General features: G+C 32.3%; 3 protein-coding genes across 8 annotated transcripts; 2 read left to right on the top strand and 1 right to left on the bottom strand.

Annotated features, from left to right (window-relative positions):
- Nucleotides 1–2,680: 2,680 nt before the first annotated feature.
- Nucleotides 2,681–10,059, bottom strand: LOC124829392 (annexin D5-like). Of its 4 annotated transcripts, none has more exons than XM_088108438.1 (7): nt 9,737–10,059; nt 8,267–8,368; nt 7,940–8,085; nt 7,603–7,821; nt 7,276–7,491; nt 7,055–7,144; nt 5,104–5,553 (listed from the first exon to the last, which is right to left on the bottom strand). In XM_088108438.1, the coding sequence occupies exons 2-7, from the start codon at nt 8,340–8,342 to the stop codon at nt 5,350–5,352; spliced, it is 951 nt and encodes a 316-aa protein (XP_087964564.1). In that variant the 5' UTR covers nt 8,343–8,368; nt 9,737–10,059; the 3' UTR covers nt 5,104–5,349. The 4 variants fall into 4 exon arrangements, with proteins under 4 accessions (XP_087964566.1, XP_087964564.1, XP_087964565.1 ...); XM_088108439.1 differs by having other exon boundaries at nt 9,865–10,059; XM_088108440.1 differs by lacking the exons at nt 5,104–5,553; nt 9,737–10,059 and adding an exon at nt 2,681–3,085 and having other exon boundaries at nt 8,267–9,199.
- A 1,120-nt stretch (nt 10,060–11,179) lies between these two features.
- LOC124829448 (transcription factor SRM1-like) lies at nt 11,180–21,244 on the top strand. 3 transcript variants are annotated; one of them, XM_047302984.2, is made up of 3 exons: nt 11,180–11,316; nt 12,942–13,662; nt 20,368–21,244. In XM_047302984.2, exons 2-3 carry the CDS (start codon nt 13,277–13,279, stop codon nt 20,870–20,872), a joined length of 891 nt encoding a protein of 296 aa, XP_047158940.1. In that variant the 5' UTR covers nt 11,180–11,316; nt 12,942–13,276; the 3' UTR covers nt 20,873–21,244. The 3 variants fall into 3 exon arrangements, with proteins under 3 accessions (XP_047158940.1, XP_047158949.1, XP_047158917.1); XM_047302993.2 differs by lacking the exon at nt 11,180–11,316 and adding an exon at nt 11,624–11,748; XM_047302961.2 differs by lacking the exon at nt 11,180–11,316 and having other exon boundaries at nt 12,880–13,662.
- A 2,123-nt stretch (nt 21,245–23,367) lies between these two features.
- On the top strand, nt 23,368–24,991 carry LOC148202805 (GDSL esterase/lipase At2g30310-like). The gene is made up of 3 exons (XM_088108283.1): nt 23,368–23,991; nt 24,380–24,638; nt 24,786–24,991. The coding sequence occupies exons 1-3, from the start codon at nt 23,371–23,373 to the stop codon at nt 24,989–24,991; spliced, it is 1,086 nt and encodes a 361-aa protein (XP_087964409.1). The 5' UTR covers nt 23,368–23,370.
- Nucleotides 24,992–25,870: the final 879 nt, after the last annotated feature.

The following is a 25,870-nucleotide window of genomic DNA, read 5'->3' as shown; positions in this document are numbered from 1 at the left end:
CTACCGCTCAAATTTTTATTGAATTCACTAATTTTGATGTCTAAGGCTGAGACATTCGACGTTTTATATCCTTTTACGTCTAATTACAATTCTAAACGATGTTTAATAATTGTATTTATTTACAAAAATGTCACCGATCATTTTTAACGTTGGCTATTGAGTGGTTCGACGTTGAACGCACGTTATATGCTATTTTTGCACTAGTGACTTATCTTTAATTTATGGAAACATAGTTTTGAGCCTGAATCCAAACAAACAAATGTATGTGACGATATTATTTTTACTTGTGATTGTATACATATAATTAAAAAGGTTAAAGGTGGGTGAATCAAATATGTCACCAAAAATAGGTACACAAGAATTGAGTCAAATGTATAAAGAGATAAACAACTACGATCTATTTGTTAGACCTATAGAGTTTACTTTCTATATAATATACTCTTGATAGTTTAGTTTTAACTATTTAGCAGTATAATTTTGATAAAAACAAGTTCATCTCATATGTTTTAATTATAACATAAATACACAAAACAAAACAAAAATAACTTAGGTTTCATTTTTTTCTTCATATTTTTTCAATGTTCGGTACATTTCATTTTACGTGTTTATTCGTCTTTCATTTTTTTTTTTCACTTCCTTTCATTTTGTACTGTACTCATGTTATTTTCCGTCTTTAGAACTAAACATGATTTTTATGACATCTGAATTTAAAGATAGAAAATGGCAAATGTACAAATGAAAAGAAAGAAAAACAGATAAATTAAAATGTAATACTTCATATCAACCATCAATATAGTAATACAGAGTAGTAGTAGAATATGTAGCATTTCAATCAAGACATAAAGTGGATAAAACCTTATTCAAGGGGCAACAATGTGTAACTAGAAAATTATAATTAAAAAATACATATACATATATTTCTTATTAGGAAAATAATTCCATGTATAAGGAAAATTCCTCAACATATGAAAAATTTATCATTAGTTAATTCTCCCATTTTCCAAAAGACACTCTTAACTTTTAGAGATTTTTGCTTTGGAGAATTTAGTATTAACTTTTCTTGGCTTACCCTAATCAAGTTTCCTTGTAGTTTGAACGGTTTCATCATCTTTTCAGTATTAGAATTTTCTCTCTCATCACACAAATTAGCTCACTTAGAAACTATTTTTAATTCCTCTAAAAAAGAGCTTCTTTAGATGTTAAAGGATTAGAAACAATCGCCGAACTACTATGATGTCAAAATATTAGAATCTAATTGTCATATGCAAACTATTCATAATGGGAGTGACATCCTCCAAATAAGGCATATCAGCCAAGGAATCATATTTCACTTGCACCCAACCATCTAGATTCTTAACAAGACAAGATTCATTCACAACACAAATATTATCATGACTATCCATCACTGACTTAGACTATGAATGAGTAACATGTTCCACCACCACCACAGGCTTTGCTACAAGCCCCACTATAGGTTCCACATAGGTTCCACCATAGGCGTCACCACAAGTTCCACCACAAGCTCTACCACTTAAGCTAATGAGTCCTTAGTCTCATCTTGGGTACCGATCACCTTTGGGTGATAATGTTATATTTTTTTCTCTACCATTTTCTCCTTATCAAATAACATTTTGAATAAAATAAAGGCAATTTTTCATACTCCACATCAACAATAAACGCAAAACTTAGTCTTCCACTCAAATTTGATTAGGAAAATCAGATAACAAATCAAAATCAACCAAGACATGTGCAAATAAACCTTGAGAGTTATTCTTGATATAATCATATAAAGATAAAGATGTATCAATTTCATGTGCTATTGAGAAAATCGTTTTTGATTGTCAATACTCTAAAGGAAGGTCATGAATGTAAACCCAACATTGAATTTTTTGTGAGTTTCATAGAAGCTGGGAAAAAAATCTTTTGTCCAAGAAAAAACATGAAGAATGCCAGAAGATAAATTCCAAGTTCGAAAAACCAACACCCTATGCATGTCTTCTAGAAAAGAAAAAGCAAATTCATAGAACTCTTTATCAAGTGGCACTGTCTTCCATTTGGCAAGTGCACCAAATCGTTCAAGTAATAAACCGTGGTAAGACCAGGTATCGTTTTCCCAAGAGACTCGTAATACTAGAAAATTGTGCGATTAACAACTCATCTAGACTCAAAAACAACTCATCATTTAAGAATATGTGCAAAAAGATAAATTCACAAGTAATTACAAGGTTGGACTTTGGTATTGAAGGCACTTGGAAATGGAAAAGACTAGAAATGGTATGAAATGACATTGTTAAGGTTAGTTTTCACCAATGCACTCTTGTGTATAACCAATTTCATCTCCTCTCTATCAATTTACTAAAGTCAATCCACTAAAACACTCTAGCCCTAATCCCTTAGGTGAAAGAGCCTAGGTTTTCCTTATCAAACTCCAATCCCTTGGACAATCTAACAAGCAAACCCGCATTAAGAACTAGGATCTAAGACAACATGTGAATCATATCCCATCCCTGGCTCAATGACCCACAAGGACTCTTGTTTCAGTTCAAGATTTCATATCCCATCCCTGGCTCAATGAAACCCTAAAATCAAGTCATGAACGTCCCCATTACATGCAAGCTTTAAGATCGGAAACAAGAATACTAGTAATAGATAGAAAAGGCATTTATAAATACGAAACAATCATTCATTACACAAGAGTTCATAGGCTACATCTAACCCTAACAAGATGAATCTGGTTCTCCATTTCCATGGAGAACCCTAAAGCTTACAAACATGGAAGATGGAAGAAGAAGGAGACCCAAAGGAAGAGGAGGAGATGTTCCCACAAGCTCCTCGCGCCCTCCATGAGCTCCAGACATGAAATCGCGCCTCCAAAGAACCAAAGACCCGTTTTCTTTCTGCCTCGTGAGTATATATACTGCCCGAATTCTCGCTTAAGCTAAATTATTCTCGCTTAAGCGAGAATTCTTCTTTGAGAAGATAGTCATTCTCGCTTAAGCTAAATTATTCTCGCTTAAGCGAAAATGACTGTTAAATCAATGACTTCCTGGATCACTGAGGCTCTTCAATGTAATGGAGGATCTTCCTAACATCAAAATAGATCAAAGAAAACAAGGGATTAGAGTATTATTTACGTAATGTAGCCCAAAATATAGATAAATACTAAAACTAAATAAAAGAGAGGATTTAAGCAAGTAATAAGCTAAAGAAGAGTTGATTTTGCTACTAAAATGATGCTTAGATAATGGTAAGAATTAGCATTATCAGTTTTCAAGCCATAACAAGTTTTTTTACAAATATCTAAATGTGTAAACGATTTATCCCTTTTGTTAACAAATACTGTCGTGCAAATGATTTTTGCACTCTTCCAAATCAATAAAATAAACTTCTACAAAAATATGCACAGAGACCATATTTCTTTTATACTAGGAGAAGGTAATTTTGACAAAGAAATATCGCACATGTTATTAAGGATTTAGACAAATAAATTTTTTTTGTCCATACATTTAAAAAAGATTTAGAGAAAATTAATTTTATGTGATCTTGATCCTTAAAGAAATCTTAAGAAATATGAAACTTTGAAGAAGAAATCGTATCTATGCCTCACCAAATGGTAGACAAAAACGCCTCCAATATATAATCACGAACTGACACTCTAAGTCATGAGGGCTCCACAAGCAAAACCTTCAGTTCTACAAGCCACCACTGTTTCAATATTTCACTTTCTTTTACGTTTGGATATTTTGATTGTTTCTTTATTTATTTAGCTTATGTTAGTAGTCCAATTTTGATAAGGTCCTAGGTTGCTTGAGGAATCAATTTAACATAATAATAAATCAACATCAATTAATGGTTATAGAAACAAAATATATATATATATATATATATATATATATATATATATATATATATATATATATATGAATAAAGTGTGTAAGGTTGACTATTGTGACGCAGATTGTTAGCTTTGTTACTCTTATTAAAGTTAATTTCTTATTTACTGGTATTATTTTTGTTTGTGATATATGTTTTTATTAATGTAACACCATGAGCGTGTGAATTATGACACTACAACAAATAGCACATACGATAAATAATTGTGTGTTATTTGTTTGGAATGAGTTTGAATGTTCAATCTTAACATATTTGTTAGTGTTACAATTTTGTGAACTGGTTGAGTGTGAAAGTGTTCAACTCTACAAAACTATATCAATATAACTTTTTCATATATTATATTTACAACTATACATTCTTCTACTGAAACTTTAGCAATATAATGTGGCAAATTATTTATCGATACACACCACCCTAGGCCTCCACTCTCAAATCAAACCATACTAAACCAATCGATTTCCTCCTAAATTGTTTTATTCCTTTCGAATTTTACAAAGGGAAATGCGTAAAATTCATGAAACTATGTTAGTGAGTGATGCTATATAGTTTATTGGATTTGCAGTTAAAAATACTAATAAAATTAATATGATGAACCTCTCGTAATCAATGAACAAGAAAATGTTTTATTTTTCTTTAATCAATGAACTCCAATATTCGTTGTTCGTCCCATATGGATTTAATTATGATGGGAGTGAACAAATTATATTAATTGATATTTGATTTTTTTCACAATTTTAGATTGAGTCATAATTTCGAAGTTATTATTTAGTACTCCTAATCAATGAAACCTTTAGGAAATTGGGAACTTATTGGAAATTTTTGGGTAAATAATAAAGTTGTTTGTATGCACGCATCGGTTTGTGATATCTCTTCATACAATTGACTGGTTTCTTGTGAATCTATTCATATTTCACATGATTCATTTGATTAAGAGACTTCTTTTAGTATACTTCAATTAATATCTTTTCTTTTATCAATTGCTTTTGATCCTATCTCTTTACCTGGCTCGATAAAATCCCAAGTTAAATTAATATCGTCCCATCTTATATATATATATATATATATATATATATATATATATATATATATATATATATATATATATATCAATTATTGTACAATTTTATTTTATTTTTTTTGTTTTTGGATTCAGGCTAAAAAATTATGCTTTGTTCATAAATTCATCAATATATACTTGCATCAGTATCAAAGAAGTGAAATGGAAAATTTATGATTGAAATAATATACAGAAAACAAAAATGTCCAGATCACAAATGTAGCATGAATACAATCACCATTTCTGGAAAAGCACTATCATATGTTAAAACTAGAACAAAGCAAATCACTTTAATCCAACACCTCTTTTAGTTTCTACAATGAGTAAGTAAATATTTCTGCTCACATAATAGTTCCTAGACTGGTTAATCTGATTTGATGTGAAAAACAACAATGTTACTAATAATCAGAACCTATAAGACTCAAGAGAAATTCTTTGTAATGGCCTGATGTGTCAGAACGAACAGCATGGGTTAATGGTTTTCCATATTTCTTATAATATGCTATTTTTATATGGTACATGTCTATCTCCGTCCTTGTCACAACTACCCTTATTAGTCTACTATCTTGAGTTCCCACACCCTTCATTGACCTGCGCAAGATCTACCAAAAAACGACTCATAGGTTAATTAACATTATTTTGAGGGTATAGATTAATTTAACTTAGAATTAAGGAAAATGTAATCTTAGAAGATATGTATACATAAAAGATAGTATGGCTTGTTAAGTTGTATACTGCACTAATGAACAACTAGGGAGGAGGAAGGTGAGTATAGAATATAGACAATTTTTAAGGGGAATGTTTGGAAACATGTATCCATATAAAATTTTTAAAAGAAAAAATGGAATAAGTTTTTTCTAAAAATTAGAGTCCATTTGTAAATAACTTTAAAAATAAAAATTATAAGAAATTAGATGAATTGCTTTTACAAATTACCTTATATATGAGATATATTTTTTTTTCTTTCCTTTTTCTTAAAGTCTATATAGAAAAAATTGTGTAAACATAATGTAAAATACATATATAGTGTGTACATATATTTTAGGATTGGTATAAGTGTGTTTTTTATCACCTTTGAGCACAAGTAACACATCATGTTATCATGTCTATAAAAATAGACAAACATATTGGAAAAGATTGAAAAGTTATTTTGTAACTGAAAGGTAGTACAATAAATGATTTTGGCATCAGTTTTTTCTACCATTATAATTTTATAATAGGCAAAGTGAAAAAATAAAGGAAGACTTAGACTTTGATTCGTAAATGAAGCTTGTATTTCATAAATATGTTTATATTGGTAAGATAACCAAAGTATAAAATAATTAAAAATAAAAAAATGTAAGAGGTTTCGATCAAATACAAGTGATAACAATACTCTAAGAGACGAAGACCAACCATTCAAACACAAACCTACAAATAAGATAACAACAATGTTGTGATGTCCCAAACGCAACAAACCAAGACTAACATAAACATGCAATGTTGCTACATCCTAATGCAAAAAGATGACAATAGTCACCAAAATGAGAAGAAACATAAGGTTAGAAGAAGGAAGAGAAAAACAAGAAAAAAGGAAGAAATAAACGAAAAATGAGAATGAAGATAAACAAAGACAAAAATGAACATCAATGAGTACTATAATGGAGAAAAACACAAAATTATAGTAATGGAGGAGAAGAATGCAACACAGAGGATCTTTCATGAGTGGTAAAAGTTCACAAATTTATCCTAGACAGATTGATATAAGCTTCGGTTCTAGATTAAACCAAAACCTATACTTGGTTGCGTGAGTACATGCTTCTTGGTTGCGTGAGTACATGCTTCGGTTCTTTTAAATAACCAAAGTTTATACTTATGCAGTTGGAGAAAAAGATAAGCTTCGATTTAACTTATAATTGAAAAAAAAGAGAAATAGGAGAAAAAAAAGACTCAATTATCATATTTACTGACAATAAAAATTCATAGATAGTTATCAAGGAATATTTATCAAAATAAAAACAACAAAAACACATAAAATGTTTACACATAAAAAGTAAAAGTTGATTAAGATAGATGAGAATCCAAATTGAAAATTCATGCTTACTTGGGGAAAACAAATAATACCTTGGCAAAGTATAGAGCAGGATCAGTAGCACAACGAAGTATGGTCAAGAGGTCATATCGAAAAGAGCCAGATGTTTCTTTCTTTATTGCCTGCATGAAAAACATTATGAGTTGAATGTTCACAATCTAACAACAACAAAAAAAAAGAAAAAAAGAAAGTGAAGCTATGTAAAAGTGTGAAAGAAAAAAGGTGATTTGGAGGCATGAGCATATATTTGTACCTTTTCTAGTGAGTGTCCATGTGAAGCTATGTAAGCTGAGTTAACAGCAGCCAAATGTGTGCTACTTTTCTCACTAAAAATCTTGATGAACATCTCCTCATCAGTTCCTATCTTTTTCTCCCCTGCTTTATACAGTAGTTTTGCGTCTTCTTCTACAATCACAGGGTCCAACTCTGGGCCTTCATAACGTGGTGTAGTTACATATGCAAGCAACAACTATATTCAAGTATCAACATTAACATGTCAAGGTGATTTCACTCTAATAAATGAATCATATATAGAGAATGCACAGGCAAAAAATGTCTTCCAAAAAGATAGATACAAGACCTTTTTATGATCACCACTGAGTTGGATTTCAATATCTGTCTCAAGAGAGGAATGATAATTTGACTGATAAACTTCTTTTAATCGTCTAAGTTGTGATGGAGTGCGAGAACATATACTTTCTGTTAATGCTTGATTATCCGAAACTCCTGGTCTTAAGGCTTTTCTCACTATCTTAGCATCCCTGGTTGGAGGATCATGCAGCCATAGTGACATTGCTTTCTGAAACCATTTAGAATCAAAATCACAAAAATAAAATTGATACTGAATCACAAACAAAAATACCTAAACAGAATTCTGTTGAGGGCAAGACAGTACAGTGACATATTGATCTTAGTACCTTGAGATGGCCATGAAGTTCTTTTGATAAACGTTTAGAAAGCAGTTCAGAGAAGGTGGTTTCATAGTCTTGTTGAATTAGACTTCGTTGTTCTCCATTTCTATGAGCTAAGATGTTGATAACTTTAGAGGTGTCACAACCAAGACCTGCAAACGATAAAAATGGTGATTTTTAATACTTTTTCTGTACAATCATTAGATGAAAATAGGACTGTTTCACCATATTCAATATGATGAAAGTACTTTAACATGGCATGATGAAGAGAAACACAAAATTCAAAAGAAAAAATCTGTTTCTTTGTGAGTTGTGTGTTCATTTATTAAGAACCTTTGAAAGCTTTATGCAGCTTGACAGCATCTTCTCGAGGTGATGGTATCACTGGAGGTATGCTCAAAGTTGACATTGTCAATCTTCTCTTCTTCTATATCTCTGTCAAACAGATTTTATGTTGTTGAATCGATAAGTTGTTTTGTTTTGCTTTTTTGCTTATGGCGTTTTGAATGAAACACGCACAAGAAACTTAGCTAACACTTCTGGCCAAACTCAAATGCAAAGAATTACTAATATTGGTGCTTTTTTCATCATCTAAAATTTAGGTCTCAAAATATGCCTCAATCCACAAATATAGTAAAGTAAAGCAATGGCTACGAGATGTATGTTGCTCTAGAGTTACGTATATCCTTTTATTTTGATTATGGTATAAATATAACAAGTGATTCAATGATTTCAAAATTATCGAAAGTTAATCTAGTGAATCAACTTTAAAAATAATTAATGAACTTTATAAAGTTATAACTAAAGAAAATAAAAACTATGCTTATTTTTTTAATTTGGTTTATGTAATCATCTATCGCATTATAAACCACGATCGAATTACCCTACTATATTATGAACTCGATCAAATGGTCAGTTCATCTGCAAAAGTAGAATCAAGTCTAACTAAAGGTTTGATATGACTTCATATACCAAACCAACTCCCGATATGAGGTTACTCCTTCCACCACCATATAGTGCTTTCTCGACCTTCCAATTTCTCTTTTGCCCTTATGTAATATTTAACGTGGTGGCTAAAAATTTTAACTTTCTCTAACTTCCAACCATTTCATTAATGGTTCCCACTAATATATGAATGCACCCCACATTCCACCACTTCCATGGAATCAAATTCATCTTCTTTTCCTTCTCCCTATAACTATTCTTCTTTAAAAATAAAAGAATTCAAAACAAAATCAATTAACTTTAATTAAATTAATAATCATTAATTCATTAAATAAAACAAAATTAATTTAATTATAAATACATAATTTACTTAAAATATAATTATAATTAAAATATAATTACTTAACTTTAAAAGTATCTAAAAATTAATTTACAAATCAATAAATTAATAAACTAAAAAGTAAAAAATAAATAAAAGAATACATTCAGCTTTCCATGATTTCTTTTATTTTTATTTTTTACAAACACTTCATTTATAAATAAATAATTCTACAGAAAATATTAAATTAAAATAAATGTACAAAAATTAACAACCTAAATAAAATTAAATTAATAACCTAAAAAAAATGAATCGCTAAGGCCTCAACCAATATGGGAGATCAATTGGACTTTCAACGGAGGAAAACACCTAAAACATTGAAGGACTTCAACGGATATGAGACATCCTTTGAGTCTTCAACATTGATCTCGAGATCCATATCAAGATTCGTTGAAGGCTCAACTGATGTTTCATATCCGTTGTAGCCTTTTTCTCTTCTTTGCTTAACATAGAAGAGAGACACGTATAGAATCACTAACCTAGATCGAAGACAACAACAAAGGAAGCACCAAACTCTACAACACCGTGAACCCATCATGAATTAAGCAACAACACAAACCTACCACCAACCAAGCACTAACATAAACCAAGCAAAGGAGAAGAGAACCTTGGCAGAAATGATAGAAATGATAAACTGGGGAAAGAGGAAGATAAGAAATGGGGGAAAGAGAGAGAGGAGAATAAGAGAGAAAATAAGAGTGTGAGGTTGGAGAAGTGGTCTCCGGATGAGTGAATAAGAAAGTAAAAAATTAGAGTTTTAAAAAAAAGTTAAAAAAGATAAAAGACAAAAATAAATAAAGGTATTTTTAAAATTAAAAATATTTAAAAAGTGTAGAGAAAAGTTTTTATAGGTGAATCTCTCTTTTCTAAATAATAAAGAGGTTTTTTCTAGACACAAAAACCATCAAAACCCCTGTTACAAGATCTTGCTTCTTATCCAAGTCCACCCTGAAAATCTCATATAAAAAGATATGATATTTCTAATTTTTATAATAGTTTTTTTGAAATCAATAATTACCATAATTTTAGTTAGTTGATAATTTAAAAAAACTTTTGTCGAATACAATAATTTTATTTGTTCTAAAAGTAAATAATACTTTAAGGAAACTAAAGTAAAACATTTGAAAATTGAAAATAAATATAAAAATATTTTAGTTTTTGAAAATGTTGTCAAATTTTTCGTTTGATCTTGAACTTCTTTTTATATATTTCTATCATTATTTTGTTTCCGTCACATTTCACCATGAAACTTACATGATAAAGCAATTTTAAGAACTAAAAACCAAATAAAAAATTAGTAAAGACTAATAAAAACCCAACACTATTTGAAGAACTAATACCATTTAAGGATGAAATGTTATAAGAGAAAAGCTTAAGTCTAGAATATAGTTTTAGCTATTGGAATTTTATTTTTTTTCCAATAAATTTTGGAAAATAATACTTTAATACTCTTGAAAAAAAAAAATCTCCTACTTTACAACCTACTTTAATAATATAATAATGTATATTAAAATTTTAAATTAATAAATAAAACAAATATAATTAAAATATTATTATTTAGGGTTGTGAAGTGGATTTTTTGGTTTGAAGGTGTCAAAATAACACCATTCTAGATTCATTCTTTACTTTTGAAAGTTATTGAAATATTTATAAATTTAATTTCTTAAAATAATATTTTCCTTAATTTTTGAGTTTTTTATTAATAGATATGTTTTTAGATATATTACGTGAATATATATAATGTAATGGTAGAGAACAGATAAAAACAAATAAATATTTAAGATGAAACTTGAAGAAAAATATTATTAAAGATAAAGAAAATTTGTAAAAGCTTTAGGAACCTAAATTAAAAATGTATTGATTCAAATTATTTGAAAATATTGAATGTAATTTTGAAGCAGGGAACAAAATAAGAGGCGGAGAGGGACATGTCAGTTGTACAGTGCAGTATATATGCCGCGACAACATTATTTGACTCATGTGGCTGTGTGTTACAGTCCCTCAGAACTGAAAGAGCCAGCAGCTGAAAAGATTGAAGCATTGCACAACGAAGAAAAAGGTGATGACTTCATTATTTCACGATTGCGCACAAATCATCACATCCCTCATCACAACTTTGAACCATTCCTGCTGTTACCTCTCCATTTCATCTGGGCACACCCGTATCATCATTTTTAATTTTATTTTTCATTTGGGTCGGATCAATTTATGTAAAAGTTGAATCTTTATTCACTTTTTTCTTATTTTTGTATTTTGCCCCTCTTTCTCTCTCCAGAACTTTGGCTTTTGAGTTTCTCTCTCTTGACGTTGTATTATTTGTCAGATATTAATGGGCACTGCAGATTCCTGTGGTTTGCAACTTGGGTTGTGGCTTTTTCAACCCCAGCTGTCCTATTTGTAGCAAAGCAGTTGTTGGGATGGGGCCAAATTGACCCATCCTGCACCTGTGTGTGGGTTTTCAAGACAACCATCAATGTCATTTATGATTTGGGTGTGAGTTCTACCCTTGAAATTTTCACCACATGCTAGGGTTTTTACTTAAACCTGAATTTATCATCTGTTAGTGTGTGTTCCCCCTTCTTTTTACTGTTTAGGTTGTTTTTATCTGTCTTTTATCACATTGATTGTGAGTTTTATTTTAATCAGGCTGAAATTAAGTTAGTTTCAAGTGCAGTTTTATGAAACGTTTTCTATGTTTTTTGGAGAAAGAATTGGTGGGGGAATTTCTCTTTTACCATCACACTCAGAATTAGGTTTTACTTGGCAGTGAATGTAATATGTTAGGTGGCGTTAAAGAAATCTTTTTATTATTGGTTGGTTAACGTGTCAGAAGCTTGACAGTGCGTGTGACTTTGTGCATCCATCTTTTTGTTTTGTTTTTTCTTCTCTTGTGTTTTTTTATGACACTGCATCCATTGTTTTAAAGTGGAGATTAGTTGTTAGTTCATTGAACTCTTATAATACCCTTTTCATACACCTACTGAATGGATTCTACAGTGGAGAGTAATTCATTGGATGTTAATGGGATTGGTTTTCTTGCTCTTGTTAAGTTGTTGGATCAAAACTGTTGAGATTAAGAAAATTTATTGGATTTTGTATTTGAGTGCAAGGTGGTTTTATTAACTTCCAATCTAGGAAAAAGACTTCGAACCAAATTGATGATCAGTGTGTATATCCTTTCACCCTTTTTAACTTTTTTTTGAGATTTTAACCCTACATGTCTCACTTATTCTGAGACCTTGATGCCTAGTTAGTTACTACGAATTACTATCTGCAACATAGCCGGGTTCAGAAAACAAAATATGATGCTGAGTGTGTTCAGTGAAAATGAGCTTTACAGTAAAACTATACTTATGGGTGAAAGTTTTGTGGACCTGTGCTGTTAAAACAGTTGTTATCAGTAGGGCTGTGGTAAATTGAAGTTTGGTTTTTTATTGAATGTCCTTTACTTTCCCTTGTAGTCTTATCTATTCTTCCTTCTTTGTTTGTTTCTGAAAGGTCTTTTTCTCAATCTGAAATCCTAGCTGGTAATTACCTTGGTTTCATTGACTAGCCTTCACATTAATTTTGTAAATTTCACTTCTCTTAATATGTCATGTATTGCACCTATGATTTTATTGTTGTCAGACTGAGATATTTTTCATGTCCTAACTGAACCTTTTTTGCCCTTTCATTCATCAACAGGGTCAGAAATACACAAGTGTCCGGTTCTCCGAATTTTGAAGCAATTCACCTTTGAAATTTCACACACCTCATATGATTTTTTGGATTCCGCTGGTATTGGGCTTATTTCAGCTTCCTGCCATTTTCTGCACATCAGGCTGCTTCTTGTAGTCCAACATATCTGCTCCCTACGTTTATAACATGCCGTCAAGGTTAATATTTGTGGTACTGACCGTAGAACAGAGCAGAGTTTGTGGTTAATAAGAAGGCCTTAACCAAGATTTAGAGCAATTAGGTAGGTAGAAACCTTTCTTCTCCTTCGAATCAAACTCAGTATTTGCTTCAAACAAGACTAGATGACTGTGGATGAAGTGGATAGTAGCTCTGAGTGGAGCAGAGAGCAGGATAAGGCATTTGAAAATGCGTTGGCAACTCATCCGGAGAATGCTTCAGATCGATGGGAGAAGATCGCAGCTGACGTGCCGGGGAAGACTATAGAGGAAATCAAACAGCATTATGAACTCTTGGTTGAAGATGTTAGCCAGATTGAATCTGGTTGTGTGCCTTTACCATCTTATAATTCTTCTTCAGAAGGCTCAACAAGCCATGCTAGTGATGAAGGAGCTGGCAAAAAGGGCAGCGGTCTTGGGAATTTTAACAGTGAGTCCAATCATGGAACTAAGGCTTCAAGATCAGATCAAGAAAGACGGAAGGGGATTGCTTGGACGGAGGATGAACACAGGCAAGTTCATTATTGCTTATGTATTTTTTGGAAAATCCTACATGCTGCTAATGCTAGTATAGGTTACATTTAAATGTTTATTGTTTTCATCTTAAGTTTATGATCTTTATACACATGCTTTTGTTGTTAGTTCAAGTTTTATCTTGTTGTGGGCACTGTATAGAATCGAATTCAATCTGAACATTAAGATATATTTTGGTCAGTGTGTTTATGCTCCTAAATGATTTTGTTTGCAGCCGTTTGCAAATCTCATTTTTTTCTTTTAAATTTTTAGGTACCGACTAACTAATAATTTCTTACAAAATTTCAAGAAGTACTTCGTAAAATGATTGTTTTAGGAGAGGGTGATAGGAAGCAGAGGGGAATCTCTCTGTTGAACTGAGTTTCAAGATCTTAAAACATAGGACTGTAAGATCTCAACGAAAATGTAAAATTATACTAATATATACACAGATAAAATAGAACAAAAAATGGGAAGCGTACCAGATTTTTACCCAGTATACTCAAACACTAAACCAACCCCAAAGACGGGGGGAAGATGTGCCAAGATGTGCAGGGAATCATCCAGATAGCAATATAGAGGGTCCAAGAGATGGGGCAGGATGGCAAGCAAAACAGATGGTGTGGATCAAGATGTCATCTTCTGTCACCTGCAAAATGCTCCGATGAAATGTGGGTCTGTTTTGGGAAGAAAAACTTAGGGCCCAAAATTGGGGTTTAAAAACCCTGGTTTATATGGACGAGTTGTGCAACCTACAACACAAAATTCTTCAACTTCAGGATTGACACTAGCACAATCTTGCAATTTCACTATGATTTTGCCCATTGGTGATTTCAGGTGCAATTCAGACTGGGAGAGGGCTGCAGGATCTTAAGATCACGGGGATACAGTTAATGATCTAGTTTGCAATGTTACCAGCATTGGTTACTTCCATCTATTGGTCTCTTGTTGTTAATATCTATAATTATAAAATACACTAGTTTGCTGGAATACTTTCATGACATCTCATTTTCCATAGGATGCTGGACATAGTTTTGAATGACAATTTAGAGTAAATATGCCTCATAAATGCATTTGCTCTGTTGTGTTCATTGTGTTATCAAAGCCGCTAGTTGGCCTTTCAGTTTCCAATTTTCTTTTCCAAATCTACACTTTCCTTTACCAGGATAGAGAACCTAAACTGTATTTCAAATGAGCGTTTAGTTATTGTAATCTTCAGTGCCACATTTTAGATGGCTTAAATCTATAGAAGTACAAACTTATTATTTGATTTAAGAGTGTTTTATGTAAGTAGATCTTTTCTGACATAATGATTTATGTCATTTGGTTCTTATTTCTTGCTTGAGATACTGTGCTTCAATTCTGCGGTTATCTTCATTGGATGGCATAAATCATCTTTGTGTCATGTCAATTTGTTGTGTTCATAACAGTTTGTTTGTCGTTTTCCTTGATCAAGGCTTCAAGGAATTTCAGTTTCATCTAACTCTAGCAAATACAATTCTAGGAAGAAGATTACACATTAGACCTTTTGTGGAGATGCTTCTACAATCTTCTCTTTAATAGTTGTGATCTAGATTGAAGGTTAATCTTTTGTTCCCATTAGCATTCTTTCCTCCTGCCTTTTTCTAGCAACGTCTTCTTGCCGCATTCTGTCTCTGTTTGCAGCCGACATTATGGCCATCTTGGTTCTTTTTCCAACCCTTTTCTATAGCACTCATTATTTATTTATATGTTTTCCTAAGACAACCTTTCCTTGTTAATTATGAATATATAATGAATTTTGAGTATTTTTTTTCCTCTGGCATTTATATTTATGTAGTATAAATTATATAAACATTAGAATATATCACTTTAATTGCCATCGTGCTGTGTTGCTATTTGATATTGATAACTATGCTATATGGTAAGTACGTAACTTGGTTTTGAAATCATCTGAAAACTTCGATGCAGTTCCTTGTAATAAAAGCCTCAATGAGAAAAGGAAAATCCATGGCCATGTACTGTGTCTTCATGCACTTATTTTTTACCTAATTTTAGTCACGTGTATTGAGTCACTAAGTTAAAGATGTTTTCAGGGTTTTAGTTTGGTTTAAGGTGCTGATTCTTTAGGAATTGACTTCCTATCAGGAGAGTCTGAGAGGGTGTATTACACAGCTGTACGGCATTGTAACCCTTAAGGGATACTTCTTTGTAGAAAGTGGTAGAAATTTGTCAGTTCTGGAGACAAAATAGAGGATGATAGGCACTGTTGAAGGAAAAAAAATTGTAATTTCGGAACATGGGAGTGGATTAGGTCACCTTGACCTGTTAAGTATGATGCACATTGGGTGAGATTTGGTGATTAGGGTTAAGATCTATCTGGATGTGGATTAATGCCTAAGTTAGCTGTACAGCACTATCTTGTTAGGTGAAGTTTGCATTCACTTGTATACCATGATTCACATCTAATATATGATCTTCATGCTACCCCCTTTAATGTGGGACTAAATGCTTGTAAACGGTGGAACACCAGTCCAATAGCATGTGACAGGATAAGCTCAATAAATCTTTTATGATAGACTCTAATACTAACTTCAACTGAGGAAATAAAGAATTATTTTATTGATAGCAATCACATTCTTTAAAATGAGGAAATAAAATTTGCTGAAATGAATAGGTGATTCAAATTTTATCTTCATATGGAATTTACAACATTTTCCCTCAAGTGAGTAAATGAATATCAATGATTCCCAACTTTCCTTTGCTAGTTTAAGCTCTCTAGGGACATGGGTTATAACCACAAGACCTATGTCAAGATTATATTTGATGAAGTGCTTGTTAATTTCAATGTTTGGTTTTATCATGTTGTCCTGAATTATGGACAATGCTCATGGTTGACTTGTTATCACAGTACAATTGCATAGGGATGTTAATCTTTATTTTAAGTTCGTCTAGTATGAGTTTCATTAATAGTCCTTCATACACACCTTGAGCATGGGTTTGAGATTCAGGTTGTGCACTAGAACAAGATATTTTATCCTATTTTTTCCTTCTCTTGGTTACCAGACTTCAAGAAACATACAAAACCTAGAGATACATTTTTCATTCAAGAAACATACAAAACCTAGAGATACATTTTTCATTAGTAGCATAATGTGTATAGCCCGAATGAGCATATATCTTTAGGGTCAAAGTGTTTTCTTTTCTAAACAGTAGCCCCTTTCTTGGGTTTGATTTCAAGTTTGGAAGAATATTGTCAACTGCTTGCTTTATGTTTTTCTATTGGATCACGCATAAAGTGACATACCAATTGCATAAGTAATACCTCGTCTCGAATGTAATAGATGAATAAGTTTTCTTACCAACACTTGATATTGGGTGTTTCTACAAGAGAACTTTCTTTAATTCCGATTTTTTGGGATTCTGTTCAATAGGAATTCGTGAGGTTCTACATTCTAAATTGTTTCTTCGAGGAAGTTAAGTACATATTTCTTTGGGTGATGAAAATCTCTAATTTAGAATATGTTGAAAGTCCCACATCGACTAGAGATAAGACAAATTTAGAGTATATAAGTGGGTACAAACCTCATTTTACAAGCCGGTTTTGTGGGGTTGAGTTAGACTTAAAGTCCACTTCTTAACATGGTATTAGAGTTAGGTTACAGCCTATCCTAGCGAAATTTGTTTGGACATATTGTTCCACCCACTATAGGGCCACTATGACCATCCATTAATGTGAGCCGGTTTTGTGGGGTTAAGTTAGGCTTAAAGTTCACTTCTTAACATAATAGAAACCTCAAAATAAGGAAATACTTGAGGTTTTCTAGGTCTTCCATTTCAAGTTGGGTTGCCAACATTTTCTTCAAAGTCAATGTTGTTTTACCATCTTTTACAATAATCATATCATCTTTGTAGCCCAACATATAGTGATTTTTTTTTGTAAGGGAATGCCTTATGAACAGAGTATGATCGCCTTGCCTTATGTGTGCTATCATTTAATGGGTTAGATTGGATGGAAAAAGGAGATACAGAACCATACACAGAAAAATATTTTTACTTCAGAGTTTCCATAAACAGTGCAGCGACTGACTTATATTCATATTAAAACGAAGACTATGAAAAGTCTACTGAATTTTACGGTGACAACCTACAAGTAATTATTAACTCAAAGTTGAAGAATTGCTGATTTGTTTTCGGGATTAAAATGACAAATGTTGGTATTGACATTGAAACAAATTTTTAAGAGTGTTATGTACTTTTTTTTAATACAAGATCAAATTGGCTTTAACATATGATTCATGTCGACATTAACAATCTATAATGTGTAAATTTTTGGTTTTTTATTTATTTCTCTCTACCATTCAGGACGTGGTGTATGTCTTCTAGGAAGGCTTGACTTTTGTAGCTTATATGGTCGTTCCATCCTATGTTCTGTTCTACACACGTTACTATATACATATGCATTTTGTGTTTGGAGATTCCATCCTTTGTTTTTTTGATACAAGTTGCGTGGTAGGGCTTGGTTTATTTCCTTGTTCTGTTTTAAATCAAGGATACAACTTGTGACCAGGATTCGTTTAATGGATATTTCATTTGTATCAAGACTGTCTTTCTGTGAGAATTTGTTTGGTTTTTATGGTTAAACTGTTAAAGTCGAAAAATGGTAAAAGAGAAGTTGTAAGTCTAGCATTATAAAGGACTAACATTCTAACAAATATTACAGCATTTCCCACAAGAAAGCAATTCTATTTGAGCTGGTTGAATGTTCTGTGGGGACTGGAGTGATGCTTAAACCTTGTCCTACTTTTCTCCTGTTTAATAAAAAGCAGGATTTTTGGTGGCTTAACGAGAGTTTTGGGGCCTTGGGTGGTCCCACCATAGTGGAGAAGCCTAGGAGATATTCCATTAGGATGCCAAAGGTGATGGGTAAAAGGAACTGGCGCATAGGATTGAACCTCTTACAGTGAGCATGTTTGGTACACCATATGTGGCTAAGCCTGATAGGTCACCCAGTAGCTAAAGAATGATCCAAGACAGGTTCTTGAATGATTTTATTATGAACACAGTTGTTCTGCCAATGTGGCAGGAATACAACACAAGATACCTCAGCAAACAGGTCTCCCGAGAGGACCTTAACTCTCCCAAACCCTTTTCCTCCTAAACTTCAAAAAACTAAAAACAACAGCCTAAAACAGACTATATATCATAGTCTGTTTTAGGCTATAGGAGGTTATAACTGCCTCCTTTATTTATTTCTCCTATCAAAGTCAAAGGCTTTGGGAAGTAAAGTCAATATTTTATTTATCCGTTTTCTGTTGTCCAGTTTCTAATTGTTTATGGTCAAAGCTGACACATTTTTTCCATCCTTTTACTGGCTTTTAGTATCACTGTTTCCAAGAAATGGCAATAATCTGGTTTTAAGTTTGGCAGGGAATGGAGTATAAAGTATGGGATTGGTTAGATTTTAAGTCTGCCTAAACTGCTGTGTCGTGGTTACTTAATTATAGTTAGTCTTTTAAGTCATTTATGTTAACCTTGTAGTGCTCATTAAATTCTGAAGGAGGTTGCTATATTCTTTTTCTCATTAAATTGCTAACAAGATTGCACCCTCTGCATGCAGAAAAAGAAATATTGATTCTTAATCTCCCATTAAAAATATGAGCACATTCTACTTTTTTCAGAAGTATGATTATGTTATGATATGCTGTTATTATTGTATTATAGTTCACTAGTAGGCTTGGAACTTGGATTATTACTCCAGGCACCATCTCTTGATATCTTTCAGCTAAGCTGGGCTCCCTTTTCTTGTTGCCTCATATTAAATCTATAGAGAAAGTTGTGTCTAATTTGTCATCAAATTCTCAAATCAAACATTGACATGTGATGTGAATGTTTTTTCCAGCATTAACCAACCTCCTTTACGGATGTTGTAGTGCGTTTTATTTTAAAATGTTCGCAAATCACAGCTGATTTAAGACCTTGGACAATAATATAAGAAACTTGATATTAAGTTATATATGTGTCTGTGTATCGTGTATTATAATGTAACGTATTGTTTCTTTACATTGCAAATGCTGTCGAGAAGGCTTGAAACGTTGGTTATTACTTAGTAGTCCTGCCCTACCTTTTTTAACTTCTGATTCCTGTTTCTTGTTGCTTTATGTCAAATGTAAAGTTCATGATGCTCAATATCCCTACTTCATACTGGCATATTTATAAGGACTTTAAAATGGTCATACAACAAAAGAACTCTGATTCATTATATTCTTATTGTTCACATTTTAATGATAAATTCTGATACTAGTCAAATTTATGCCTGACATCTAATTCTTCTTTTCTTTCTCTTAGAATAATTTCACATCTACTGCCAAAAACTGAGCCACCATCCTAAATTGGTTTTACACTAAGCAAAGAGTGAGCAACCGATTATGTTCCTGCCAAGATCTGTGTATAGTTTTTTATCTGATATTACCTGGAAATAGCAACTAAAGAAAGAAATACGATTGGAAATAAGCTAACTGTTGATTTTAATGCAAGTCAGGGAGTAATGCTTATTGGATTTCTTCAGTTAGGAATTACAATCTTACGATGAATGATTGCACCAGTGTGTGAATTTTACAGTTTATGGATACTGTCATTGAATGGTTCTCTTTCTTGGATCTCAGATACATGCGTCCATGTACTTAAGCTTTATTTTGTTTTAATATTTCAAATTGTTTGAACAGGTTGTTTCTTCTGGGCTTGGACAAGTATGGGAAAGGTGATTGGCGAAGCATATCAAGAAACTTTGTGGTGACAAGAACACCTACACAAGTTGCCAGCCATGCCCAAAAGTACTTTATTCGATTAAACTCCATGAACAAAGATAGAAGGCGATCCAGCATACACGATATCACCAGCGTTAACAACGGTGACGTTTTAGCTCCACAAGGACCAATCACCGGTCAGACGAATGGTGCTGCCACCAATTCTACTGCCAAAGCAACCAAACAAGCCACCCCGGCCTCAACCGGAGTGCCAGGAGTTGGAATATATGCTGCTCCTACCATTGGACAACCTGTAGGAGGACCCTTAGTATCTGCAGTTGGCACTCCAGTGAACCTTCCTTCACCTGCACACATGGCATACGGTGTCAGGGCTCCGGTTACCGGTGCAGTTGTACCTGGTGCACCGGTAACTGTGAGTCCTGTCACGTACCCTATGCCACATACATCTGCTCCTCACAGGTGAATTGCTGCTAAGAGGCCTTAATGTACAAAAGCAACAAGAAACTAGTGGTGGCTTCTGCAGTTGATGTATTCTTTTCTAGACAATTGCTTTTTGCTTATTATATGCAGCAATGAGTTATATGCATAATCAGTCATTTCAAATAAGCCATGTGAGGAAGCAATTGAATGTATCCGCATAGGCTGCCATGGAATGCTTGACAGCCTTGACATAGAACAGCATAAACAGTACGGTTGTTTTGCAGACATTTCATTGCTGTTGTTAAACCGTGCTACAGAGGAGGGTTCTATGGATTTCAAGTGTAAATTATTGTTGCATTCTCTTGGTTTTTGCAGGAAATATAAAATGTTCAATCATCTATCTACCTTAATTTCACGTTTGTGTTGAGTTACTGCAATTGGTACAAACTGTCATATAGCATTTTCCATTGCCCATCAAAATTTAACAAGATTAAGTTGATCCTTTGAGATATTTAAAAGCACTTTCAAGAAAATTTGGCAGAAGGAAAATTTTTATTTTCACAGGAACATGAAATTGAGAAACATATTTTTTTGCAAATGCTTTCTTATTTTGAAGACAACAAAAAGTTTACCCTTATTGGTTTTTAAATCATTTTCCACAAGTGGAAGACAACTTTTCAAAAGGTTGGTTAGAGTTTTATAATGGTCCGTGATTGTCACTCAACTTTCAACTGAAAAAGTAGAAGCCAATATTAGACTTCTGTAGCACAGAAATGAGAAAAGCAAAATTTGACTTTGGTACCATTCACGGTTTAATATTCTTTCAACCATTCAATCTTAGATTGGGTGTTATATTCTAGACTGAATAATCTATAATACACTTATGGATTCAAAAATGATACTTTTTGTTATTTTTATTTTAGTTATATTCAAAGAAGTAAAGGGAAGAATTGGAAAGTAAAACTGTTTATTTCAAAACTTTGAGGATGCGTAAAGAAATTGAGGGGGTGCTGACCGCAACTTAATTGGAAAGTTTGATACATGTGATTTCAACTAAAAACGTACATGTTTCAAATTTACGTATTTGTCATATAAAAGTAGTAAAGAGAATTGTCCCAATCATTATGATACATAATATTTATTTATCTATAAATTCATGAATCAATTTTTCCAATTATAATAAATGCTTAGAAGAAAAAGTGAAAGTATTAAAATTATGTTTTCCTTAACTTATTATTAATTTATGGGTTAAATATAATTTTGATCCCTAAATTATTATGCTTTTTTTTGTCTATCTTTCAAACTTTGATCAATTTTCATTCTTTTCTTTTTAGAAAGTCACTAATTTAGTCTTTTACTATCAATACTATTATTTTTTTTTTCAAACATGGCAAACAATGTACCACCTTTTAAGACATGTGTATGGTGTCACAAGATTGGCAAGATAGCTTAGTGGAAACGAGTGTGTCATGTCTCCAACCTGGTAAGATCGCAAAACAGTATACTGTTTTCCTAAGTCGACAAGACATCTGGATAGCTCGGTGAAAAGTTAGATTTCTCAACAAGAAATCCTTAGAGCTCTATAAGGTGCATCAATAAGTCAGATACTTTAATGGTAAGTCCAGACAGTTCAGTAAGGTTAATAAAGAACTCAAATAGTTCGGTGGAAAGTTCAAATAGCCCAGTAAGGTGTATGGGGAACTCTGATATCTTGGTGGGAGTTCCATATAGCTCGGTAAAGTGTATTGAGAAATCAGATAACTCGATGAGTTGTTCAGATAGCTTGGATAACACCTTGTCGAGCTCTCTTGATTTTCGACCAAGTTAACTTACTTCTCCATGCACTTTACTGAGCTATTTAGACTTCTCACCGAGCTATCTGAGTTTTCAATTCACCTTACCGGCCTATCTGGACTTCCCACCGTGTTATCTGATTTCTTGATGCACCTTATCGAGCTTTATGAATATCTTGCCAAGCTATCCGACTTTTCACTAAGTTATCGAGATGTCTTGACGACTTGGGCACACAATACACTTGTCTTGCATACCTTATTGGGTTGGGGACATGACATACTGTTTGCTGCTGAGGTATCATAGTGACCTTGGGACACAATATAATTATCTTAACGGGTCTGGGACGTGACTCACTATTTGCCAATAAAAACTAAACATGTGTCTTTTTAAAAAAAGAGAGATGAAAACAAAAAACGCATTATAAATTAGGAAATAAAAATATATTTAATCCTTAATTTATCCATAAACTAAAGGCGTCATATATTTACATATTTTTATCTCAATTTATATATAATTTAATGTTAAGTAACTTTTTTCCTATTTGAAAACCTAGTTCAATAAAATCCAGGAAAATTCATTGACGTTGTTTTCACTTACCTAAAATAGCTGTCTTGGCATCATTCTCACGTTTTGATTTCTTGGATTCGGATCACTTGCAATACACAAATTTAAAGTCGAAACTAATTAACAAGTTTCTTCTTACATTCACTGTATAAATTTTATCTTACCACATAAGAAGTTATAGTAATGGCTTATTATGCATCCTACTCTATCATTTTGGTACACCTTTGCACCAGTTTTGTTGTTGCAAGCTTTGGCAATGACTTGATAAGACCCAAGTTCTCATCCATTCTAGTGTTTGGGGATTCAACAGTTGACACAGGCAACAACAACTGCATCAAAACTTTGGCAAAAGGAAATCATTTTCCTTATGGTAAGGATTTCCCTGGTCATGTGCCTACTGGTAGGTTTTCCAATGGAAAATTGGTTCCTGACTTCATTGCCTCAGTGTTGAACCTCAAACACACTGTTCCTCCTTTCCTTCAACCTAACCTATCAGATGAAGATCTTCTAACAGGTGTTAGCTTTGCATCTGGGGGATCAGGTTTTGATGATTTCACCACTGCTTTAACAGGTGCAATACCAATGTCACAACAAATTGAATACTTCAAAGTTTACGTAGGAAGACTCAAGGCCATTGCAGGAGAACATGAAGCTAAACAGATACTTAGAGATTCTCTTGTTATTATCAGTGCAGGAACTAATGACTTTCTCCTCAACTTTTATGACATTTCCACTAGAAAATTGGAGTTCAACATTGATGGATACCAAGATTACGTGCAGAATAGAATTCAGAGATTCATTAAGGTAAAACATGAGTTATTTATCCCAAATTTTTCAATCATATTATCGCAACTCTTAAGATTTTTAATTTGAAAGAATTCCGCTAGACTTAAATATCACTTTTTAACATGGTATCAGAATCACCCAAAACTTATTTTAATAAAATTTGTTTTTTTTAAATATATTGTATATCTATCAGTGAGTATATTCGTTTATGGAACAGTAATCAGACTCATTAATATTTAATTGTATATTAAATATGTATATGTCTCGACATAAGAAGATACGTTGAAGATCTTACATCAATCAAAAATAAAATATGTTTATATTATATAAGCGGGTGAAAATCTAACTCGAGATTGAGTTAAATTTAAAATCTATTTCTTAACCTTTGGAGGAAAAAAAATTGTAGGAATTGTATGATATTGGATGCAGAAATTTTGCTGTATCTGGGCTTCCTTGTATTGGCTGCATACCTATTCAAATAACAAAGTCAGGAAGAATAAAAGATAGGAAATGTGTAGATGATGAGAATTCAGATGCAAAGCTCTACAATCGAAAATTGACACGGCTATTGCTTAAAATACAAGCAATGCTTCCAGGAAGCAAAGTTGTTTATACAGATATATATCACACATTGATCAACCTTATAAATCAGCCACAAAAATATGGTGAGTATATTATGGACATGTTTAGATTATATTCACTTTTAGTAAAGAAAAGTTGCATGCGTTGTTGAGAATTTGTTTGATGTATGAACAAAATTATATGTTTAACCAATATCTATTATACACTGTTTTTGACACTTTGTCACACAGGTTTCAAAGAGACGAATAAAGGGTGTTGTGGAACTGGGTTGTTTGAAGTAACTCCATTGTGCAATGAATTCACTTCAACATGTGATGATCCTTCAAAGTATGTATTTTGGGACAGTGTTCATCCAACACAACTTGTCTACCAATATATTGCCAAACACATACAAAGGGAAGTTCTCCCCATGTTTCAATTTCACAGGGATATATAGAATGTAACACGTGGTTGTTTCATACAGAAATAAATAAATAAAAACAACTTTTCTAAACAAACATGAAGGATGTGTTTATTTACTTTACTATTTAAATTTGACAGTATAACTATTGATGTTATTGACCAAGTGTTGATATAAATGAAAGTGACAAAATTAAATACTAAATAAGATAAAGATCCATGTCTTTTGCAAAGTTGAGTTAAAACTAGGATTAATTTTTATGAGTTCAAATATATATAATTTCTTTCTCGTGAACTTTTTTGAAAAAAAAAATCAAAAACTCAAGAATATGATGAGAATTAGGTTTATTATAGTAATAACTTAAATCGTTGTTACAACAAAAAAATGCCTTAACATAATAACACCATAATTACAACAACAAAGTAAAAGTTATTGTATACTTGAGACCGTTGAGAGAAAATTGATAAGACTCCATGTTTTTATTTTGACGTGATATATTGAACAAATGCTAATAAGAAAATAGAAAAGAAAAAATGAAAATAGAGAGAAAAGAGAGAAAACTAAAACTCTGAAATTTTGGAAAACGATTTTTCTCCCTTATACTTAAGCACATTTAAGCTTTATATATGCTTTCAAAATTGGAGCAACTAGGTCCAAACATGGACTCTAATAAAGTTTAAAAGTACAATTACAAAGGTTCAAGCTAATATAATAAGTAAGATTTCTTTACAAAATTTCAATAAATATACGTCAACTTCTAAAAATGGTAAAACATAGAAAAGACTTCATCAAATCATATGTCCATTTTATATTTATCGAATCATATATCAATTCTGAAGTCTTTGAAAATGTAAAAATTAAAAGTAGAGATATTAAAGAGATAAAGAAATATAGAGAGACAAGAAAACTAAGTAA

The sequence above is a fragment of the Vigna umbellata genome, chromosome 3 (genome assembly GCF_029865625.1).
Source record: "Vigna umbellata cultivar VRB3 chromosome 3, Vumbellata_1.0, whole genome shotgun sequence".
Taxonomy (NCBI): domain Eukaryota; kingdom Viridiplantae; phylum Streptophyta; class Magnoliopsida; order Fabales; family Fabaceae; genus Vigna; species Vigna umbellata.
This window is presented reverse-complemented; position numbering and strand designations above follow the sequence as displayed.

What these genes read in the sequence shown, in the direction of transcription:
- LOC124829392 (XM_088108438.1), bottom strand. Translation starts at nt 8,342, where the DNA reads ATGTCAACTTTGAGCATACCTCCAGTGATACCATCACCTCGAGAAGAT. An exon ending in TCAGTGGTGATCATAAAAAG is followed by an intron (nt 7,492 to 7,602) that starts GTCTTGTATCTA and finishes ACTTGAATATAG; the next exon opens with TTGTTGCTTGCATATGTAAC. An exon ending in CTGCTCTATACTTTGCCAAG is followed by an intron (nt 5,554 to 7,054) that starts GTATTATTTGTT and finishes GTTTTTTGGTAG; the next exon opens with ATCTTGCGCAGGTCAATGAA.
- LOC124829448 (XM_047302984.2), top strand. Translation starts at nt 13,277, where the DNA reads ATGACTGTGGATGAAGTGGATAGTAGCTCTGAGTGGAGCAGAGAGCAG. An exon ending in TGGACGGAGGATGAACACAG is followed by an intron (nt 13,663 to 20,367) that starts GCAAGTTCATTA and finishes TTGTTTGAACAG; the next exon opens with GTTGTTTCTTCTGGGCTTGG.
- LOC148202805 (XM_088108283.1), top strand. Translation starts at nt 23,371, where the DNA reads ATGGCTTATTATGCATCCTACTCTATCATTTTGGTACACCTTTGCACC. An exon ending in GAATTCAGAGATTCATTAAG is followed by an intron (nt 23,992 to 24,379) that starts GTAAAACATGAG and finishes AAAAAATTGTAG; the next exon opens with GAATTGTATGATATTGGATG. An exon ending in AAATCAGCCACAAAAATATG is followed by an intron (nt 24,639 to 24,785) that starts GTGAGTATATTA and finishes TTTGTCACACAG; the next exon opens with GTTTCAAAGAGACGAATAAA.